The 15,340-nt window shown below is 40.5% G+C and overlaps 1 protein-coding gene across 1 annotated transcript in view; it reads left to right on the forward strand.

The window, feature by feature from the left end:
• The first annotated feature begins 3,349 nt into the window (after positions 1–3,349).
• HECTD2 (HECT domain E3 ubiquitin protein ligase 2) overlaps positions 3,350–15,340 on the forward strand; it is a 59,426-nt gene continuing 47,435 nt past the window's right edge. The window contains exons 1-4 of the mRNA XM_014587510.2: positions 3,350–3,419; positions 9,102–9,183; positions 9,958–10,189; positions 14,561–14,690. Of these exons, the coding sequence (XP_014442996.1) occupies positions 3,350–3,419; positions 9,102–9,183; positions 9,958–10,189; positions 14,561–14,690 (514 nt within the window). The remainder of the gene's footprint in view (positions 3,420–9,101; positions 9,184–9,957; positions 10,190–14,560; positions 14,691–15,340) is intronic.

Here is a 15,340-nt window from a genome sequence, read left to right on the forward strand (position 1 = left end):
GCGCCCCCCGCCGCGCGCGGAGCAGGTCGGGGCGGCAGGGTAGGCGGGTGTTCCGGGGATCCGAGGGGTTTGACCGTCGCTTCCTCTGAGCGAAGGACCTGAGTCTTGGAGCGGGCATTCAGTGTGTTCCTGAGCACAGATGTCGGGCAGGCGGAGCGGGTTTTCCGCCGAGCGCCAGCCTGCCTCGGAGCCGCGGGCTTTCCCGTTCCCCCCTTTCCTTCGCTTTTCTTTCCCTTCCTCCTTCAGACGGATCCGACTCTGCGGCGAGTTTCCACTTAATTGTGACCTTTCGCTTGCTGTCACGGGAGTGGGAGGTAGATGCATCGGTGATGATTTTATTCTTCATATGGTGCAGACATGTGACTTCGTGGGGGGGGGGAGATTTTTGAACCTTTCACTTAAACTCAAATTATCTAGGCTTGACAAGGATGATTTGCCAGCTGGATTTTGTAAGGACTATTTGGAGAGCGCTCTTGGGCTTCAAACTACATATTGCCAGATGATGTCATGGGACAGCCCCTCCCCCCTTCCCTATTTCTACTGGTGGTTGAGAATCTGGTTATTTTGGGGCACAATAAAAAGAAAAATTAACCTCCGATTTTAAGGTTTTTAATTTGACATAATATTGAAATCCTTTTAGAAAGTTTTCTTTGATACGTTTAAAGATCATGACTTGGCGTGCAGATGTGTGTGACAATATAGTAAAAGTTTAGTGAACATTATATATTTTCTTTATTTTTACTTGCAGTGCGTTTTTTAAAACCTCCCTCTGAAATGACTAAGAACTTATCAAAATACCTCACTTTTGTAAAGTATTAGTACAGGTTGGGAATAATGTTTTCCTTCAGTAGATTTTTTTAAGCATCTAAGGGCTGTGACAACTGGAAATTGTTATAACAAGCTTTTTAAATCAGTGCAGCAAATGGTGGCCAGGAATGACACACATTTAAAAGTACAGCTGCAGCTGATTGGTAAAGTGAAGCCGAGGGTAGGGATTACCTTGGGAAATGCTTTGAACACATTTGCTTTGGCGACCTGGTTCCTGCTGCCTGGTACCTTAGGTTTTCAGAGGTTATACTGAAAGTTCTTAAGTCACATCGTCTTCCAATAGTTCATTTCCAAGTTAGTTGTTTAAAGGGTAAACGCATGTGCCTATAGGTGGAGTTACATGAATGGGTTTAGATCCTCAAACAAGCACCCTCCCAAACCTGTGTATCTCAGCATAGCTGAAAAGTGGAAGATTTGGAATAAAATTTGCAGAAGTTGAGACTGTATGGATTGAGGTCTGCAGTCTATTATAGGAAGCCCTTGGGGCTTTAAGTTTTTTAGATTTTAGAAAGATACTTTGGTACATATACCATCTATCATGTAATACCCACGGGAAGGTTCTAGCCCCATAATCAAGCATATTAATAACTGCAGTGAAATGTATTGTGTCACTCTAAATAGGATACAGAGTATATGTGTCACTCTAAATGTGATAAAGTCAGACTATTAAGTAACTGTGTCAATTCAGGTCAGGTGCATATTTTTGCTACTAAAGTTGCAAAAAGATTTCAATTTCAAAATTGTATAAAATTTTAGAATTATAAATAAAGGATTATGGGCTTATATGACTAATCAAAAGAATAGAGATCAAGGGAGAAAATTAAATCTTGAATTAAACCTTGAAAGACTCAAATTGAAATAGAAAATGATGAAGATGACTAGAAAAATGTGATTCTGAAGGCAATTTCTGGTGTTGATGAGGACTTTTAATATTGGTACCTTTTTAAAAATTTTGTTTGTTAAATAACAGATTTTATGAAAGAATTTATGGCAAAATATGCATGTGTGTGTGTGTGTGTGTGTGTGTGTTTGACAAAGAGATTTCCAGAGCTCGAATCTGAGCCATAGCACTGAAAAGCCTGTCAAGAAAATCTATTCTTGGTCCTTTCAAAGGATCCAGCCAGGAAAGCTGTATGATACTGAGTTTACCAGTATGTGGGGATGGTTTTGGTGTGTGTTGGGAGGCCGGTTGAGGGTGGGGTCTTGGAGGACGAGGAAAACGCTGCTTGTTTTTCCTCCTTGTGGATTAAATAGAGCTTCTGGAGGCTTGCTCAGGAACCTTATTGCCTCAGTAACTTTTTCTTTGAGCCATGTTAGTGACTGTCCCTTATTTCCCTAAGTTAATGACTCAGTCTGCATTGAGTTGGTGACTCAATTCAAGTAGACCTACAGTAGTGGGGTTTGTTTTTTCCAAAAAAAGTATTGTATCACATTTATGAGCATGTGGAAAGAGTTTAGAGTGAGAGCCCATTAACATAAATAGGAGGTTGCATTTTGGTAAACCTTATTAAGGTAGAAGAGTTTGTACTGTAGCCTAGAGGTTTAAAGAATGTTGCAGAGGGAGGAGAGCCACTGCTGGAAAGGGCAGCCCTAAAGCGATTGCTCCAGAGACTACTGGAGTGTGAAGGAAGGCCATTCTAGCCAGGAAGTGCCTGCTCTCAATGGTCCCAAACCTGACTGACCACAGAGCTACCATGGCAGCATGTTAAAGTCCTGATTCCACTGGTTCCAGCTAGAATGCACCTGAGGAGCTTTTATTTGTTTGCTCATTCATTCATTCATTGCTAGAGGGCTCATGCACTCTGAGGGGGCGGGAATACACCCCCAATGTGCAGTCTTGCTGCCATCCCTTCTCCTGCATTTCCCCATCCCATCAGGTTTTTGGGTACACACACAGGCACATGCACCCAAAGCTGTCAGGGCCAGGACTCCAGCCATGTTTGGCCGTGTTGGGTCTGACTCTAATAACCACTAGGGTACAGGACCAGCCCCACCCTGATAATTTTTTAAAACATCTTTTATACAAGCCCAAAAGCAAGCCAGTTAAATCAGGATTTATGATGAGGCTTTGGGTGTTTTCTTATTATTTTTTAATTACCCAGGTGTAGCTAATGGTGAACAGGGACACCATGCATGTATGTGCTGAATTAGAAGCTTCACAGATGATGCCCAGGCATCTGTGTTTTCAGCTGTACTCGCCCACATCTGTTTGTTTAGCTCATGAAGCAGCATCTGAAATAGGTCAAATGAATGAGGCACAGAGAAAGTCAGGTGTGGGGGGAGCCACAGAAAATGCAGTTACAGTGGGTGGTTAGAGACGCTCAGGAGTCTCACAGTAGAGCCCACAGAGGGCGTCGGTGTTTGCTTCAGGCCTTGCCACTGTGAGGAGGTGGCGCAAGTGCTGAGTCCCTGGAGTAGACTGAAGTGGTGTGCAGTGTGAGGGGCTGAGGATGTGAATGGAAAGCTTACTGAGGTGCTGGAATGGCGTGGAGAAGAACATTACAGGATAGCTGCTGCTGTAATGCAGGTATTAGAAAAAGTGGCGAATGGCAAAGAAAATGCTCAACAGAGGACAGAGTTAACGGTGACAGGTGAGGACAGGCTTGACTGTCTACCTGAACATTTTGTCAGGGTATCAGGGAAAGGGAAGTTCTCCATGGAGTAGGGTACCAAGGAGTAAAGGAGGTGCAACAAAGAGTTTAGGTCAGGAACGTGAAGGCAACTGGACAGTTTAAGACCTTAAGGAGGAGTTTGCCTGCAAGTTCAGGAAACTTGTCATGCAGGTGGAAGACACAGGGAAGAGCTTGCGGGAAAGCAGACAGGACTTGGAGCAACCTTGATGGGAAGTCTGTAAGGAGAATCAGTTCGTGTGCCTTTTGTCAGGTGTGTATAAATGGAGTCAGCAGAGCCCCTAGACCAAATGTAACTAGCAGTTACCAAACATGTGCTATGTTTAGCTTTGCACTGGATGCTACAGAAAATTCACATGAGGAGGTTTTTTTTAAAAAAAATGGCCTCTGCCCCAGGATATTCAGGACTAACACAAAGCAAAGCAGTATGTAAAAGCCACAGTAAGCCCTAGGAACAATTTACACTGTGGGGGACCCGAGAAGGAGACCAGTGTGTGCAGAACTGTGAAGAAAGGCCTTGAAATAAAGGCAGTGATTTAAGCTGGCTGGCCATTGAAGGATGATGGGATTTGGATGGGCAAAAGAAAGTGGGCAAGGAAGCCAGGGGGGAAAGCAACATGAGCAAGGCCTAAAGAAAAACATTAGGGAACAGTAAAGTCAGCCCGATCGAAGCTTGCTGGGAACTTGTGGGAGGGAAGTAGCATTGCATGGGGGCTGAGCCAGATCACTAAGCAGGGACGCTTGGATGTCTTTTTCTGAGGTTAGTGGGAAGCCATTGGAATTTGTTAAATAGAGGAAAGGCATCATGGAATCAGCGGCAGTGTGTAGTTAAACTGGAGGAGGGAGGAGGAAGAAAGTGAAGGAAGGAGCTTTGTAGTTGCCCTGAATGATGAGTGCACCAGCTAGGGTTGTGGCCTGTCAAGTGTAAGGATGGGAGGGTCCACAGTGTGGAACCGAACTAAAATAGATAACAGGAATGAAAGAGAAGGACTGCAAGGTTTCCAGCAAGATCTCATAGAGACAAGTATTTATAGAAAAAGGCAGTCAAGCTAGTAGCATGTGAGCTTTGTGTGTGTGTGTGTGTGTGTGTGTGTGTGCTTGAGAGAGAGGAGAGAGAGAACTTACTAAACCTGCCCAGCTATTTGGAACAATCTTATATATAAAAAATCTTGTTCCCATTGTCCATTATGTTCTAAACAAGAGCTAAGTTGAGAAAGAATGAATGCCATGGCGGTGAAGTTGTAAGTGATTTAATAAACTATAGATGTTACAAAAATGCATTATTATGAGTAATAATAAATAATAGCTGTTTATTGAATGTCTACTCTCAATAACTGTGCTAAGCATTTTCCACGTATTCTCTCATTTTATTGGTTACTACAACCAAGAACAAACACACAACCCTGTGAGGAAGATACTCCTGTTTCACAGAAAAGTAGTCTGACAGTTGAGGATACCTTGCAGAGGGTAGAATGGCTAAAGCAACACTGAAATGTCTCTGACCCAGGAACTTTGCTCCTTCTCTGTTCAAAGTTTGGGATCCATGTTACGGGATGTGTGTTATGCAAAGAACTTGTACCTGTAGCAGCAGTTATAATTTAGAAAAGAGGATGTGGTCCAAAACAAATTTGTTCAAGATCTTGTTACAAGAGAACTATTAAGGGAGAGGAAGATATGTTCTGGGATGTCTGATTGTTTGGGTTTTAATATATTATGGTGTGGATTTATCATTAAAGCCCTATAAAATGAAACAGTCTGATTAAAGCAAAATAACCTGAGAGTTGTAAGACATAAGAAGGGAGAGCTATAGCCATATCCTATGGTGCCTCTAATTTTGAGTGGGTTGTGAAGTCTGTTTGTCAGGTGTTTTTCTTTGTTTGTTTGTTTAACTACAGAGCCATAATGATGTAGTTGCCTGTTCATTCTCCCATTCAGAATTAATACAGTATGTTAGGACACAAACAATTTGACTACTTTAACAATCAGAGAAAAGTAGTCGTTATACACTGCAAACCATAGAACTTCCAGAAGTGTCAAATATAATACTGCTTTGCTATTTGTAACTCCCTATAAAATGGTGAAGTTTTTATTTATTTTTTTAAGAGAGATTTTTGCTATAAGGCACATGCACTTGCTGGAGAGACAGAAAAGAGACAAAGAGACAGAAAAACAAAAAATCAGCCCTCAAGGGGAATGACCACACCACACTCCCTTCTCCTCCATTCTCCTCTCCGGGTCTTGGGCACACATGCACACGTGCTGGCATGAGTTTTAATCACTGGGTCTAGGATTCACACTGCAGTCAACTATGTGGGAGTCCAGGGAGTAACCATTACACTATCTGCCAGTCCCAAAATGGTAAAAATGTAATACTACGATCTATTCCCTAGGGTAGATGTGAAGTTTAGAGTAAATAAAACACATGAATTGTTTTGGAAAAAAGCCTCATACAAAGTAAGCACTCAGGTGTTAGATGGTATTAAGAAAGCAACATGAATAGCTGTACAGCTGTTTGTAAGCTAGCCAGCACTCTCTGCTCCTGTTCTTCACAGCCTGGGTTCATCACACTTGGGCCCCTCTCTGTTGTTTTCATCAATCCACCTGCCTCATCTCTACCCCAGATGCACACAGAATTAAGGGATGGCATGCATTCTCTAAACTCTTCAGGACTGGTTTATGTTTGGGTTCGTATGAATTTCTTTTTGAAAAGGAAAAATAGATTTAAAAAGGGGTACAGCTACTGTTGCCGCCAGAGTAGCACCTTCTTCTGCCATGGTATTTGGAAATTAACTTGCTTATTTTTAGTTAGAATTAAGGAACAGAGAGTAGAGAAAAGTCAACAAAAGATGAGTAAGAAAGTGTGTGGAGATGAGAAAGCTCCAAGATGCTTTAATTTCCCTTTTTCTCCTGTTTCTTTGGTGTTTTTTTGTTTACTTGTTTTTCTAGTATTATAGTTGAATTTATAGGTGAAGGATCCCTTGTGTGATAAGATGTTATACTCATGAGTCTTACATGAATAATTGTTCTTAAGTTAGTATCAGTAACTTGGAGGACACCCGTGTAGCATGTTAGTAAGTAGTCAAAAAACATTTTTTGAGTTAACGTGCCTTTGGAAAGTAGAAATTACTGAAATTTTACTAATTCAGCTGAATTAAAAAGTCAGTCTGAAGTTCAAGTCTAGTCATTAAAGGAAGATATATTTCAAATTAACTTGGTTTTGATCTAATGTTTTTATTAGAGAACAGCAAAACTCTTAATTGATTCATTGAAGAGTTGTGACTGCATCAAATCACCCATTGTAAAAGTAGTATTGTACTATCTAGACATAATCTATTGATGCGTTTTCATCTTTCTCTATTTTATGAAATGAACGAATACTATTTCTGATGATAAAAGAACACTAGCATTTAGAACATCAGGACTAATGCTTGTAGAGTTAATTTTTAGTTGTTTAATTGGTAATAAAAGTTTGTTTTAGAACCTATATCCTGATCCTTCCTCATCTCCTTTGAAGGATAGTTTGTATCCCTTAAAGAAAGGGATTCTCTTGGGCTGCTGCTGTTTGGTTCCAGAGGGAAATTCACACCTTGAAGATAGCTGACTTCACATCTTCATAGGAGGATGTAGAACAAAGAGCACCTGTGATTTTATAACCCAGCATCCTAACATCCTGTTGGGGACTGTGAAAAAACATGCAAAAAAGAAAAACAAGTATCTTAACCCAGTAGCAGGCCTAAAATAATCTCATTTGTAGACTCTCAATACAGTTGAAACTTCATGTGCTATAGCCCTGACTGGTGATTTCCATCAATTCACAAAGAGACTTCAAAAAGTTTGTGGAGGGAACCAGCAGTTAGCATAATGGCTATGTCGCTGGACTCCATGTAGTCGACCGTGGTTCGCGTCCCGGACCCGGTGGCTTAAAACTCATGCCAGGCGCGTGTGCGTGCATGCCCAAGATCCCAAGAGGAGAATGGAGGAGAAGGGATTGCGGCATGACCATCCCCTCTTGGGGGTGATTTCTTGCTTTTTGTCTCTATGTCTCTCTCTGTCTCGCGAGCGCATGCGCCCTATAGCGAGAAAAAAAAAAAAAAACTCTCAAAAAAAAAAAAAGTTTGTGGAAAAGGGGGCAGCAGGTGCTGGATTTCCACATGGCCAACTGCAGTCTGAGTCTGGGACCTGGCAGCTTGAAAATCGTGCTGGGTGATTGTGTGTGCGTGGCCAAAATCCCAAGAGGAAAATGGAAGAAAAGGGATTGTGGTGGGGCTATCCTCCTCGGGAGGTAATTTTTCACTTTCTCTCTCATTGTCATTGTCTCTGTCCAGTGAGCACACATGCCCTATGGCAAAAACCTTTTTTAAAAAAGTGTGGAAAAAATAGAATTAATGTACTGATTTATTTTGGTGACCCCACCCCACCCCCCCAAAAAAATTGGATGTCCATGCAGGTTTTGTTTTTAATTTGCTAGAGGAGGATACATGCACTCACCAGAGAGAGGAAGAAAGAGAAAGCACCTCCCCAGTGGGGCTCTGCTCTTCCATTTCTTCATCCTGTCTAGATTTGGGGCACGTGTGCATGTGTGCCTGCCATGTTTTTCTTCTTCTTCTTCTTTTTTCTACAGGTTTATGCTATAGGGCATGTGCACTCACCAGACAGACAAACAGAGACAGAAAGCGAGAAATCACCCCCCAGGGAGGATGGCCACATCGCAATCCCTTCTCCATTCTCCTCTTCGGTATCTTAGGCACGCACACACAAGCGCCCGGCGTGAGATTTAAGCCACTGGGTCTGGGGTCGACTACATGGGAGTTCAGCGACATAGCCATTACTAACTGCTGGTCCCCCTGCCATGTTTTTCAAGCCATTAAGGCTAGGATTCAAAACGCAGTTGGCTGTGTGCGATCTGGTTCCCTAACCCTCAGGTCATAGTGCTAGCTTGCAGTATTTTGTAGTACGCATTTTTTACAAACTTTTGGAAGACCTCCCTCTTTTGTATTTTAAAAGTTGGTAAAGCAGGTATCTTAAGTGCTTTTTTTCTTTTAACTTAAAACATATACATGTAAATTTATTCCCCAGCCTTTTTTTAGATTATTTACATGATAATTTTATAATAACCTTTGCATAATAATCTCAGGAAGCCACTTTCTCTCTTCAAAAAGTAGTTTTTAATATCCATTGTAGAGAGTTCTCAAAATCATTGAGACGTAGGGATGAATTTGGTAGACATAAAAATTCAACTTAGATTATTTTAATTCAGAGACTGTAAGATAGTAAAGTATTCTGGCTTTAAGATCTTAATATTTCAGTATCAGAAGATGGTGTAATGGTTCCGTTGCTGGACTCTCATGTAATCAATTCCAGTTCGAAAGCCCGGACCCAGTGGCTTAAGATTCATGCTGGGTTTGTGTGTGTGCATGCCCAAAGCCCTGAGAGGAGAATGGAGGAGAAGGGAATGGGGGGGGGGTGATTTCTCACTTTCTGTCTCTCTATCCCTTTCTCTCCAGTGAGCACACACACCTTACAGAAAAAAAAAAAAAAAACCTCTCAAAAAAATATTTACTATTTCATGATGGAACAGAGCCAGCAATTATTTATTTATTAAAGGTTGGGTTAGAATGTGAACAAAAATGTTTTTCTTTTAAGGCAGCTTTCAGAGGATAGAGAATGATCAAAGTAAATTTTACCCGAATTTTGAATGTAAGAGAACTCGGTATTCAATACAAGAGTGAGACCGTATCTATCCTTCAATAGATATCTGATAGAAACATATGATAAAGAAATCAAAACTCTAACTCAGAATCAATCTGTTACTCAGTAAAGATCGAAAGTAGCAACTCATATTTAGATACATTTAAAACAAGGTCGAAAATATACAACTGTTAACAGGAACAAACAGATACTCTGTTTAAATTTTTTTTAGATTATTTACATGATAATTTTACATGTAATCTGCATGATTATATATTTAAAAGCCCACTGAGGTCCATGTTAGTTACTTGTAAAATATGAGTTTTGATTATTTATTGCCATAAGTACTTAAAATTTTCTTTTTTTGTTTTTTTTTTTTTTGCTATAAGGCACGTGCGCTTGCCAGACAGACAGAGACAGAAAGCGAGAAATCACCTCCCAGGGGGGATGGTCATGCTGCAATCCCTTCTCCTCCATTCTCCTCTTGGGATCTTGGGCACGCACGCACACGCGCTCGGCGTGAGTTTTAAGCCACCGGGTCCAGGACATGAACCACGGTCGACTATGTGGGAGTCCAGTGACATAGCCCATAGCCATTACGCTAACTGCTGGTCCTAAAATTTTCTTCTTTTTATTGAACACAGTGTGTGATAAACTGAGCCTCTTACAGGGAAGATTAGCCTCTGCTTAGAGAGGAAAGTCTGTTATTTAGCATGCTTTTCTTAAAGTATTTGGAGTATTTTTTCCCTCAATGAGCCCTTGTGGTGTTTTCCCTCTGGTTCTGTTTGTACTTATCTCCCGTCTACAACAGCTGGTTGGGTATCCCTGCTACTCTGGGCTCTTCCACACATCCAGCCCACTGCTTGGAGGCTGGCCTCGTTCCAGGACTTCGCCGTTCCTGTGCCTCTTTTGTAGGGCTCAGAGATGACACTTCCAAAACTGCTCCGGAAACCAGATGTAATGTCTGTGGTAGGTCAAAGTTTCAGAAGGTTTGTAAAGTACCGTTCTCTAACCTTTCATTTAGCCTCAAGTTTGATGTCGTGGTAATAGCCAGCTTCTTGATTGGAGTCTTTCATTTCTGGCTCGTCAGCTCTCCGTGGCGCAGAGCGGTGGCCTGTTTTGCTCTCGTTAGTCTTCAGTTATGCGTTCGGTTTCCCTTGTGCAAGCTGTGATGGGCAGCTGCTGGGGTGAGGGTTTGCTTTTATTTATGTCAACCTGTGAAAATGTCCATGATTTATTTACATCAACTCAAGAGACTTCTTAGACCAAGGAATTTTTTCCTGTTCTTTGAGCTTTTTTGAATACAAGAAATAGTCCTTTTATGCCTCCTTTTGACAAAAAGGGATTTATTAGAATTATGTGTGTAGCTAAGAACCAGAACGCAAACAGGAACAGAGACTGGCTGGTTTCTGTACACATGCTATTTTATTCTTAGCTGATCAGTCTTTTTATTGTTCTTCATTTAAAATCTGATTGACATCCTAGGAGGCATTAGTGCCCTTTACGCCAGGCGGTTGATACATGGCCACCCCACCATGAGCCAGGCCAGTGTTTCTCTGGTTGAATGTCTCTGCTCAGATCCATCGCCATTCCTACACAAGAATGGCTGTCGTACTGTGGGAAGGGTTGATGGGAGTGGGGCAGTTTCAGTATTGTAGAAAGTTACATTGGAGTTGGCAGCCATGACGATGTTCTGGATACACCGTCCCTCAAACCTTTGTACGCCTTCCTCCATGGGCCTGTTTTCCTGTCAGAAAAGTTTATGAGCTATCCCTGCTCATTGCTTTCAATTCTTAACTTACCTTTAATTTGTCGATCTGTTTCATGTAGTTTCTGCCACCACCATTCCCTTAAGTCTGTTGTCTCCATTGTCCACAAGGTGTTATAGCTATTTTATCTCTGCAGGCACATTTTAGGCCTAATCGCTCTTCACCATTTAACGTTGTACCACCCATTTTTCCCCTGAAACTTTTATCTTCTATTTTTGTTTTGCTTTAGATTGTTTGCCATAGGGTGCATGCACTTGCTGGGGAGAGAAAGAGAGAGAGGGAAAGTGAGAAGTCATCCCCTGGGGGGGATGGCCATGCTTCTCCAGATTTGGGGCATGCATGCACCCACACTTGTGTTTTTCAGGCTACCTGGTCCAGGACTTGAACCATGGGGTCAGTCTTATGGGATCCAGCACCTTAATCACCATGCTGGCTGCCAACCCTCCTTCACTAGTTTTTAACATCTGTCTTCTGGATTTCTATCCCTTTGGTCATTCTTTCTTTTTCTTTTTCTTTCCTTTTTCAATTCATGAGAGAGTACGTGCATAAGTGGGAGGGGGAGAGAGCGTGAAGGGCACTCTTGACAGTGTCTCTTCATGCCGCAGTCCCTTCCCGTAGCCCTCCGGCTTGTCAGGATCTTGGGCACACATGTGCTCTGTGTGCCTTCAGGTCAGCGTGGGATCCAAACCCACAGTGCGCATGACCAGTACTGCAGTTCAGTGTGCTCCTGTCTGCCACCACAGCCTCAGCCAGACCAGGTCATTCATCCTGTATGTCCTTTGTCCTCTCACATCGTACGTGCCAGTGTGACCTGCCCTTCTGCTTTTATATTAGTTTTCTCTTGCTGCATAACAGTACTCCTGTCAGTTAGAAAATTCCATTCTTTTTTCATGAGAAGTATGCTTTTGCCTAGTGAGCATTGGTTCTTTTTCTAGTTACTCACAAATCACGTGTTTATGTAACTCAGTCTAGAATTTCCTTCAAATATGCCTTCTTCTTTAAAGTGACTTATTAAAGCATGTCTCTCCTCCCCAAAATAGAAATAAAACATTTTGCATTGTTTGTTTTATTTATTTTATAATTGAAGGGATTCTTCTTTCATTTTCACTATGTTTCAGTCAGATCTGAAATGGCCGTTCCTGTTTTACCCTGTCTTAGCCCGCACTGCACCCTCCTTGATTCCATTCCCACTGTCTCAGTTTAGACTTTGTTGCTTCCACTAGACCTGTTTTAGCTTCCAGTACTAATCCTGCAGTCTAGGGACTGGAGTCATTTTCCTTTTCTCTTTTTTTGGGGGAAAGGTTTTCGCTGTAGGGTGCATGCGCTCGCCAGACAGACAGAGAGAGACATAGAGACAGAGAGTGAGAAATCACCCCCCAGGGGGATGGTCACACCGCAATCCCTTCTCCTCCATTCTCCTCTCGGGATCTTGGACACGCACGCACACATGCCCGCCATGAGTTTTAAGCCACCGGGCCCGGGACGCGAACCGCGGTTGACTACGTGGGAGGCCAGTGACATAGCCATTATGCTAACTTCTGGTTCCCTGGAGTCATTTTCTAAATGTCATTTTTATTATTCTGAAGTGTAGGACCTATGCACAAGATCCACTCTTATGTCAAGTTCTGTAATGAATAGGAATTTCCAATCCAGCATAAATGACCAATATGAGAATAATTATAATTTAAGTGGAATAATTTAAATGATAAGAGTGATTGGTTTTTATAGAAATGTTGAAGGGAGTGCTATATCAGGAAAGCTAAAGTCAGACACACAAAAATAAGAGTTCAAAAACAACTAAGAAAATGGCCACCTTAATCGTAGGAACAAGTCCAGAGTTGGATGTTACCATCCAGAATTTAACAGAAAGAGTGGGCTACAACAGAAGATAGTTAAATTAAGTACATGAGACTGAACTTGTGAAATAGAATTTTATGACTTTTGGGTTTTTTTTGTTTTGTTTTGTTTTGTTTTGTTTTTTTGAGAGGTTTTTACTGTAGGGCACTTGCGCTCGTCAGAAAGACAGACACAGAAAGTGAGAAATCACCCCACAGGGGAGATGGCCACGCCACAATGCCTTCTCCTCCATTCTCTTCTTGGGATCTTACACATGCACACGCACACACACCTGGCGTGAGTTTAAGCCACTGGGTCCGGGACATGAACAGCGGTCGAATACATGGGAGTCCAGCAACATAGCCATTACGCCAACTGCTGGTCCCAGAATTTTATGACTTTTGACTAAAACATTACTGATCTTCTATGCTTTGTTTTTCAGAGTTTAAGATTTTTGTCTACTCTTGAGTTGTGGACAGGCTCATATATCTACTATTTGAACAGAATCCTAACCTGTTTCCTGGTTTTAAGTCTTAAGCAAAGTTCTCTTAACAATTTTTTATTTTGATTTATTAAAGGTAAAACTGCCTTTGTTGAAATTAAAAAATGTATTAAAAATACCTATTTAATGACCACAGTAAGCTATATAGCCTCAGCTAGGAGCTATTTTATAGTATATTCATTCTACTCACAGAGTTTCTTGCCTAAAGTCAAACATGTATTCACAGATATGTATATATCAGCTGAACTCACTATTGAAAGCGGTGAGATTAATTAAGATATTTTGTGAATCAATAAAATATGGGGGAAAAATTAATGGAAAGCAATTGTAGATTCCAGAGGCAGTGTGGGAGGAGGGTGGGAAATGGCAGAGGGTGAGAAATAGGGGGAAATAATTGTATACACACACGTACATACATACATGCATACATACACACACACACAAAGTACTTCGGGGGATAAAAGAACTCCTAGAGGGTTTATCTTTTTAACTTGAACCTTTAAAGTTACTTCAAATGACAGGAAAACCTTCAGTGAATCAACCTGTAAAGTATCACATGCATGTTAATTATTAAAAATAACATACATGGGGCCGACCCCATAGCCTCGTAGTTAATGTAGCCAGATCCAGCATGGCCAGCTGCAGTTCAGCTCCTACCCCCACAGCCTTGAAAAACATGCTGGCCATGTGTGCACCAGTGGCCAAAATCCTGAGAGTGGAGAAACACTCGGGAGGTGACCATGCCCCGTTGAGAAGTTCTCTCTCTCTCTCTCTCTCTCTCTCTCTCTCTCTCTCTCTCTTTGTCTTTCTGGTGAGTACACATACCCTCTGGTAATTAAAAAATATTTGTTACAAAAAATGGTATTATCTAAGTTCATAGTTAGAATAGCAGTTCACATTAATGGCGTGTGTACCATGTACAAAAAGCAGTGTTCATTATGCGATATAAATTATCTCTGTTGAGCTCTATAAAATCTCTGTGAGTAGATACTCTTATAATCTCATTTCCAAACTATAAGCAGTTATTTGGGCTGTTGGAAAACTCATGATGCATTTTTGCATAGAAACAGAAATATGCCATGACTTTTCTGACAACCCAAAAGATAATACAGCTCTTCTTTACATAATAGAGTTTGGACCTGGAAAAGGTAAGTGAGTTTATATACATCATTTTTATCTGTCATCTATCTAAAAATCTAAAATCTATCATCAAACTAAAATCTCTATTATGAATCTTTATGATCTTTATGACTTCTGTGATAAAATAAGTAGAAGGAATTATACAATGTTAAATTTTCTGTTTTTAGGGTTTGGACAGAGGAGCCAAAGGCCAAATTTCTACTTTTAGCAGTTTTATTTCAACTGTTAGCCAGAAGAAAGAAGCTGCTGAAACCAGAAGTTCACCCACACATCTTGTTTTCCCTAACATCAAGAATGGTAAATTATTTTTAAATATACTTATAATCATTAAAAGTATATATAGTCTATATATTAAAGTAGGTTGAAATATATTATTAAACTATTTAAAAATAGATTTTAATTATTCAGCATTGTTCTAGAATGTCTAGTTAATACAACAAAAAAGAAATAAGCCACATGAATAGTTATGAGAAGAAGCAGGACCATTATTTTTAGGTAATTGTTACCTAGAGTAAGAGAATGAAATAAACTTATGAATAATAAGAAGATTTGATCAGAGAGCCAGCTACAATATAAATATAAAAATACTATATATATAATACATTTGTATATATTTTCTCTTACATAATAATATAACACAATGTTCATAGATTTTTGTATATTTGAACAGTAATCAGAAGACTTGATGGAAAATATAGGAAATACTTAGAAATAAACATAAAAGAAAATAATACAAAACCTATATTGAGAAAACTATAAAACTATCAAAAAAGGAAAAGGTTGCTTGAATGGGAAAACTTATATATATCATAGAGACGTCAGATAAAGCTAATATACTGTCTATATTTAATAAACTTTTCAACAGATTTTTGAAGAAACTTTAAGATGATCATTTGCTCTGTAAGAAGAAATGAAAAGATGTAAGAAAAAATGATTCTTCTAGCATT

This window comes from Tupaia chinensis, unplaced genomic scaffold (genome assembly GCF_000334495.1).
Source record: "Tupaia chinensis unplaced genomic scaffold, TupChi_1.0 Scaffold000217_1, whole genome shotgun sequence".
In the NCBI taxonomy this organism is placed as follows: Eukaryota; Metazoa; Chordata; class Mammalia; order Scandentia; family Tupaiidae; genus Tupaia; species Tupaia belangeri.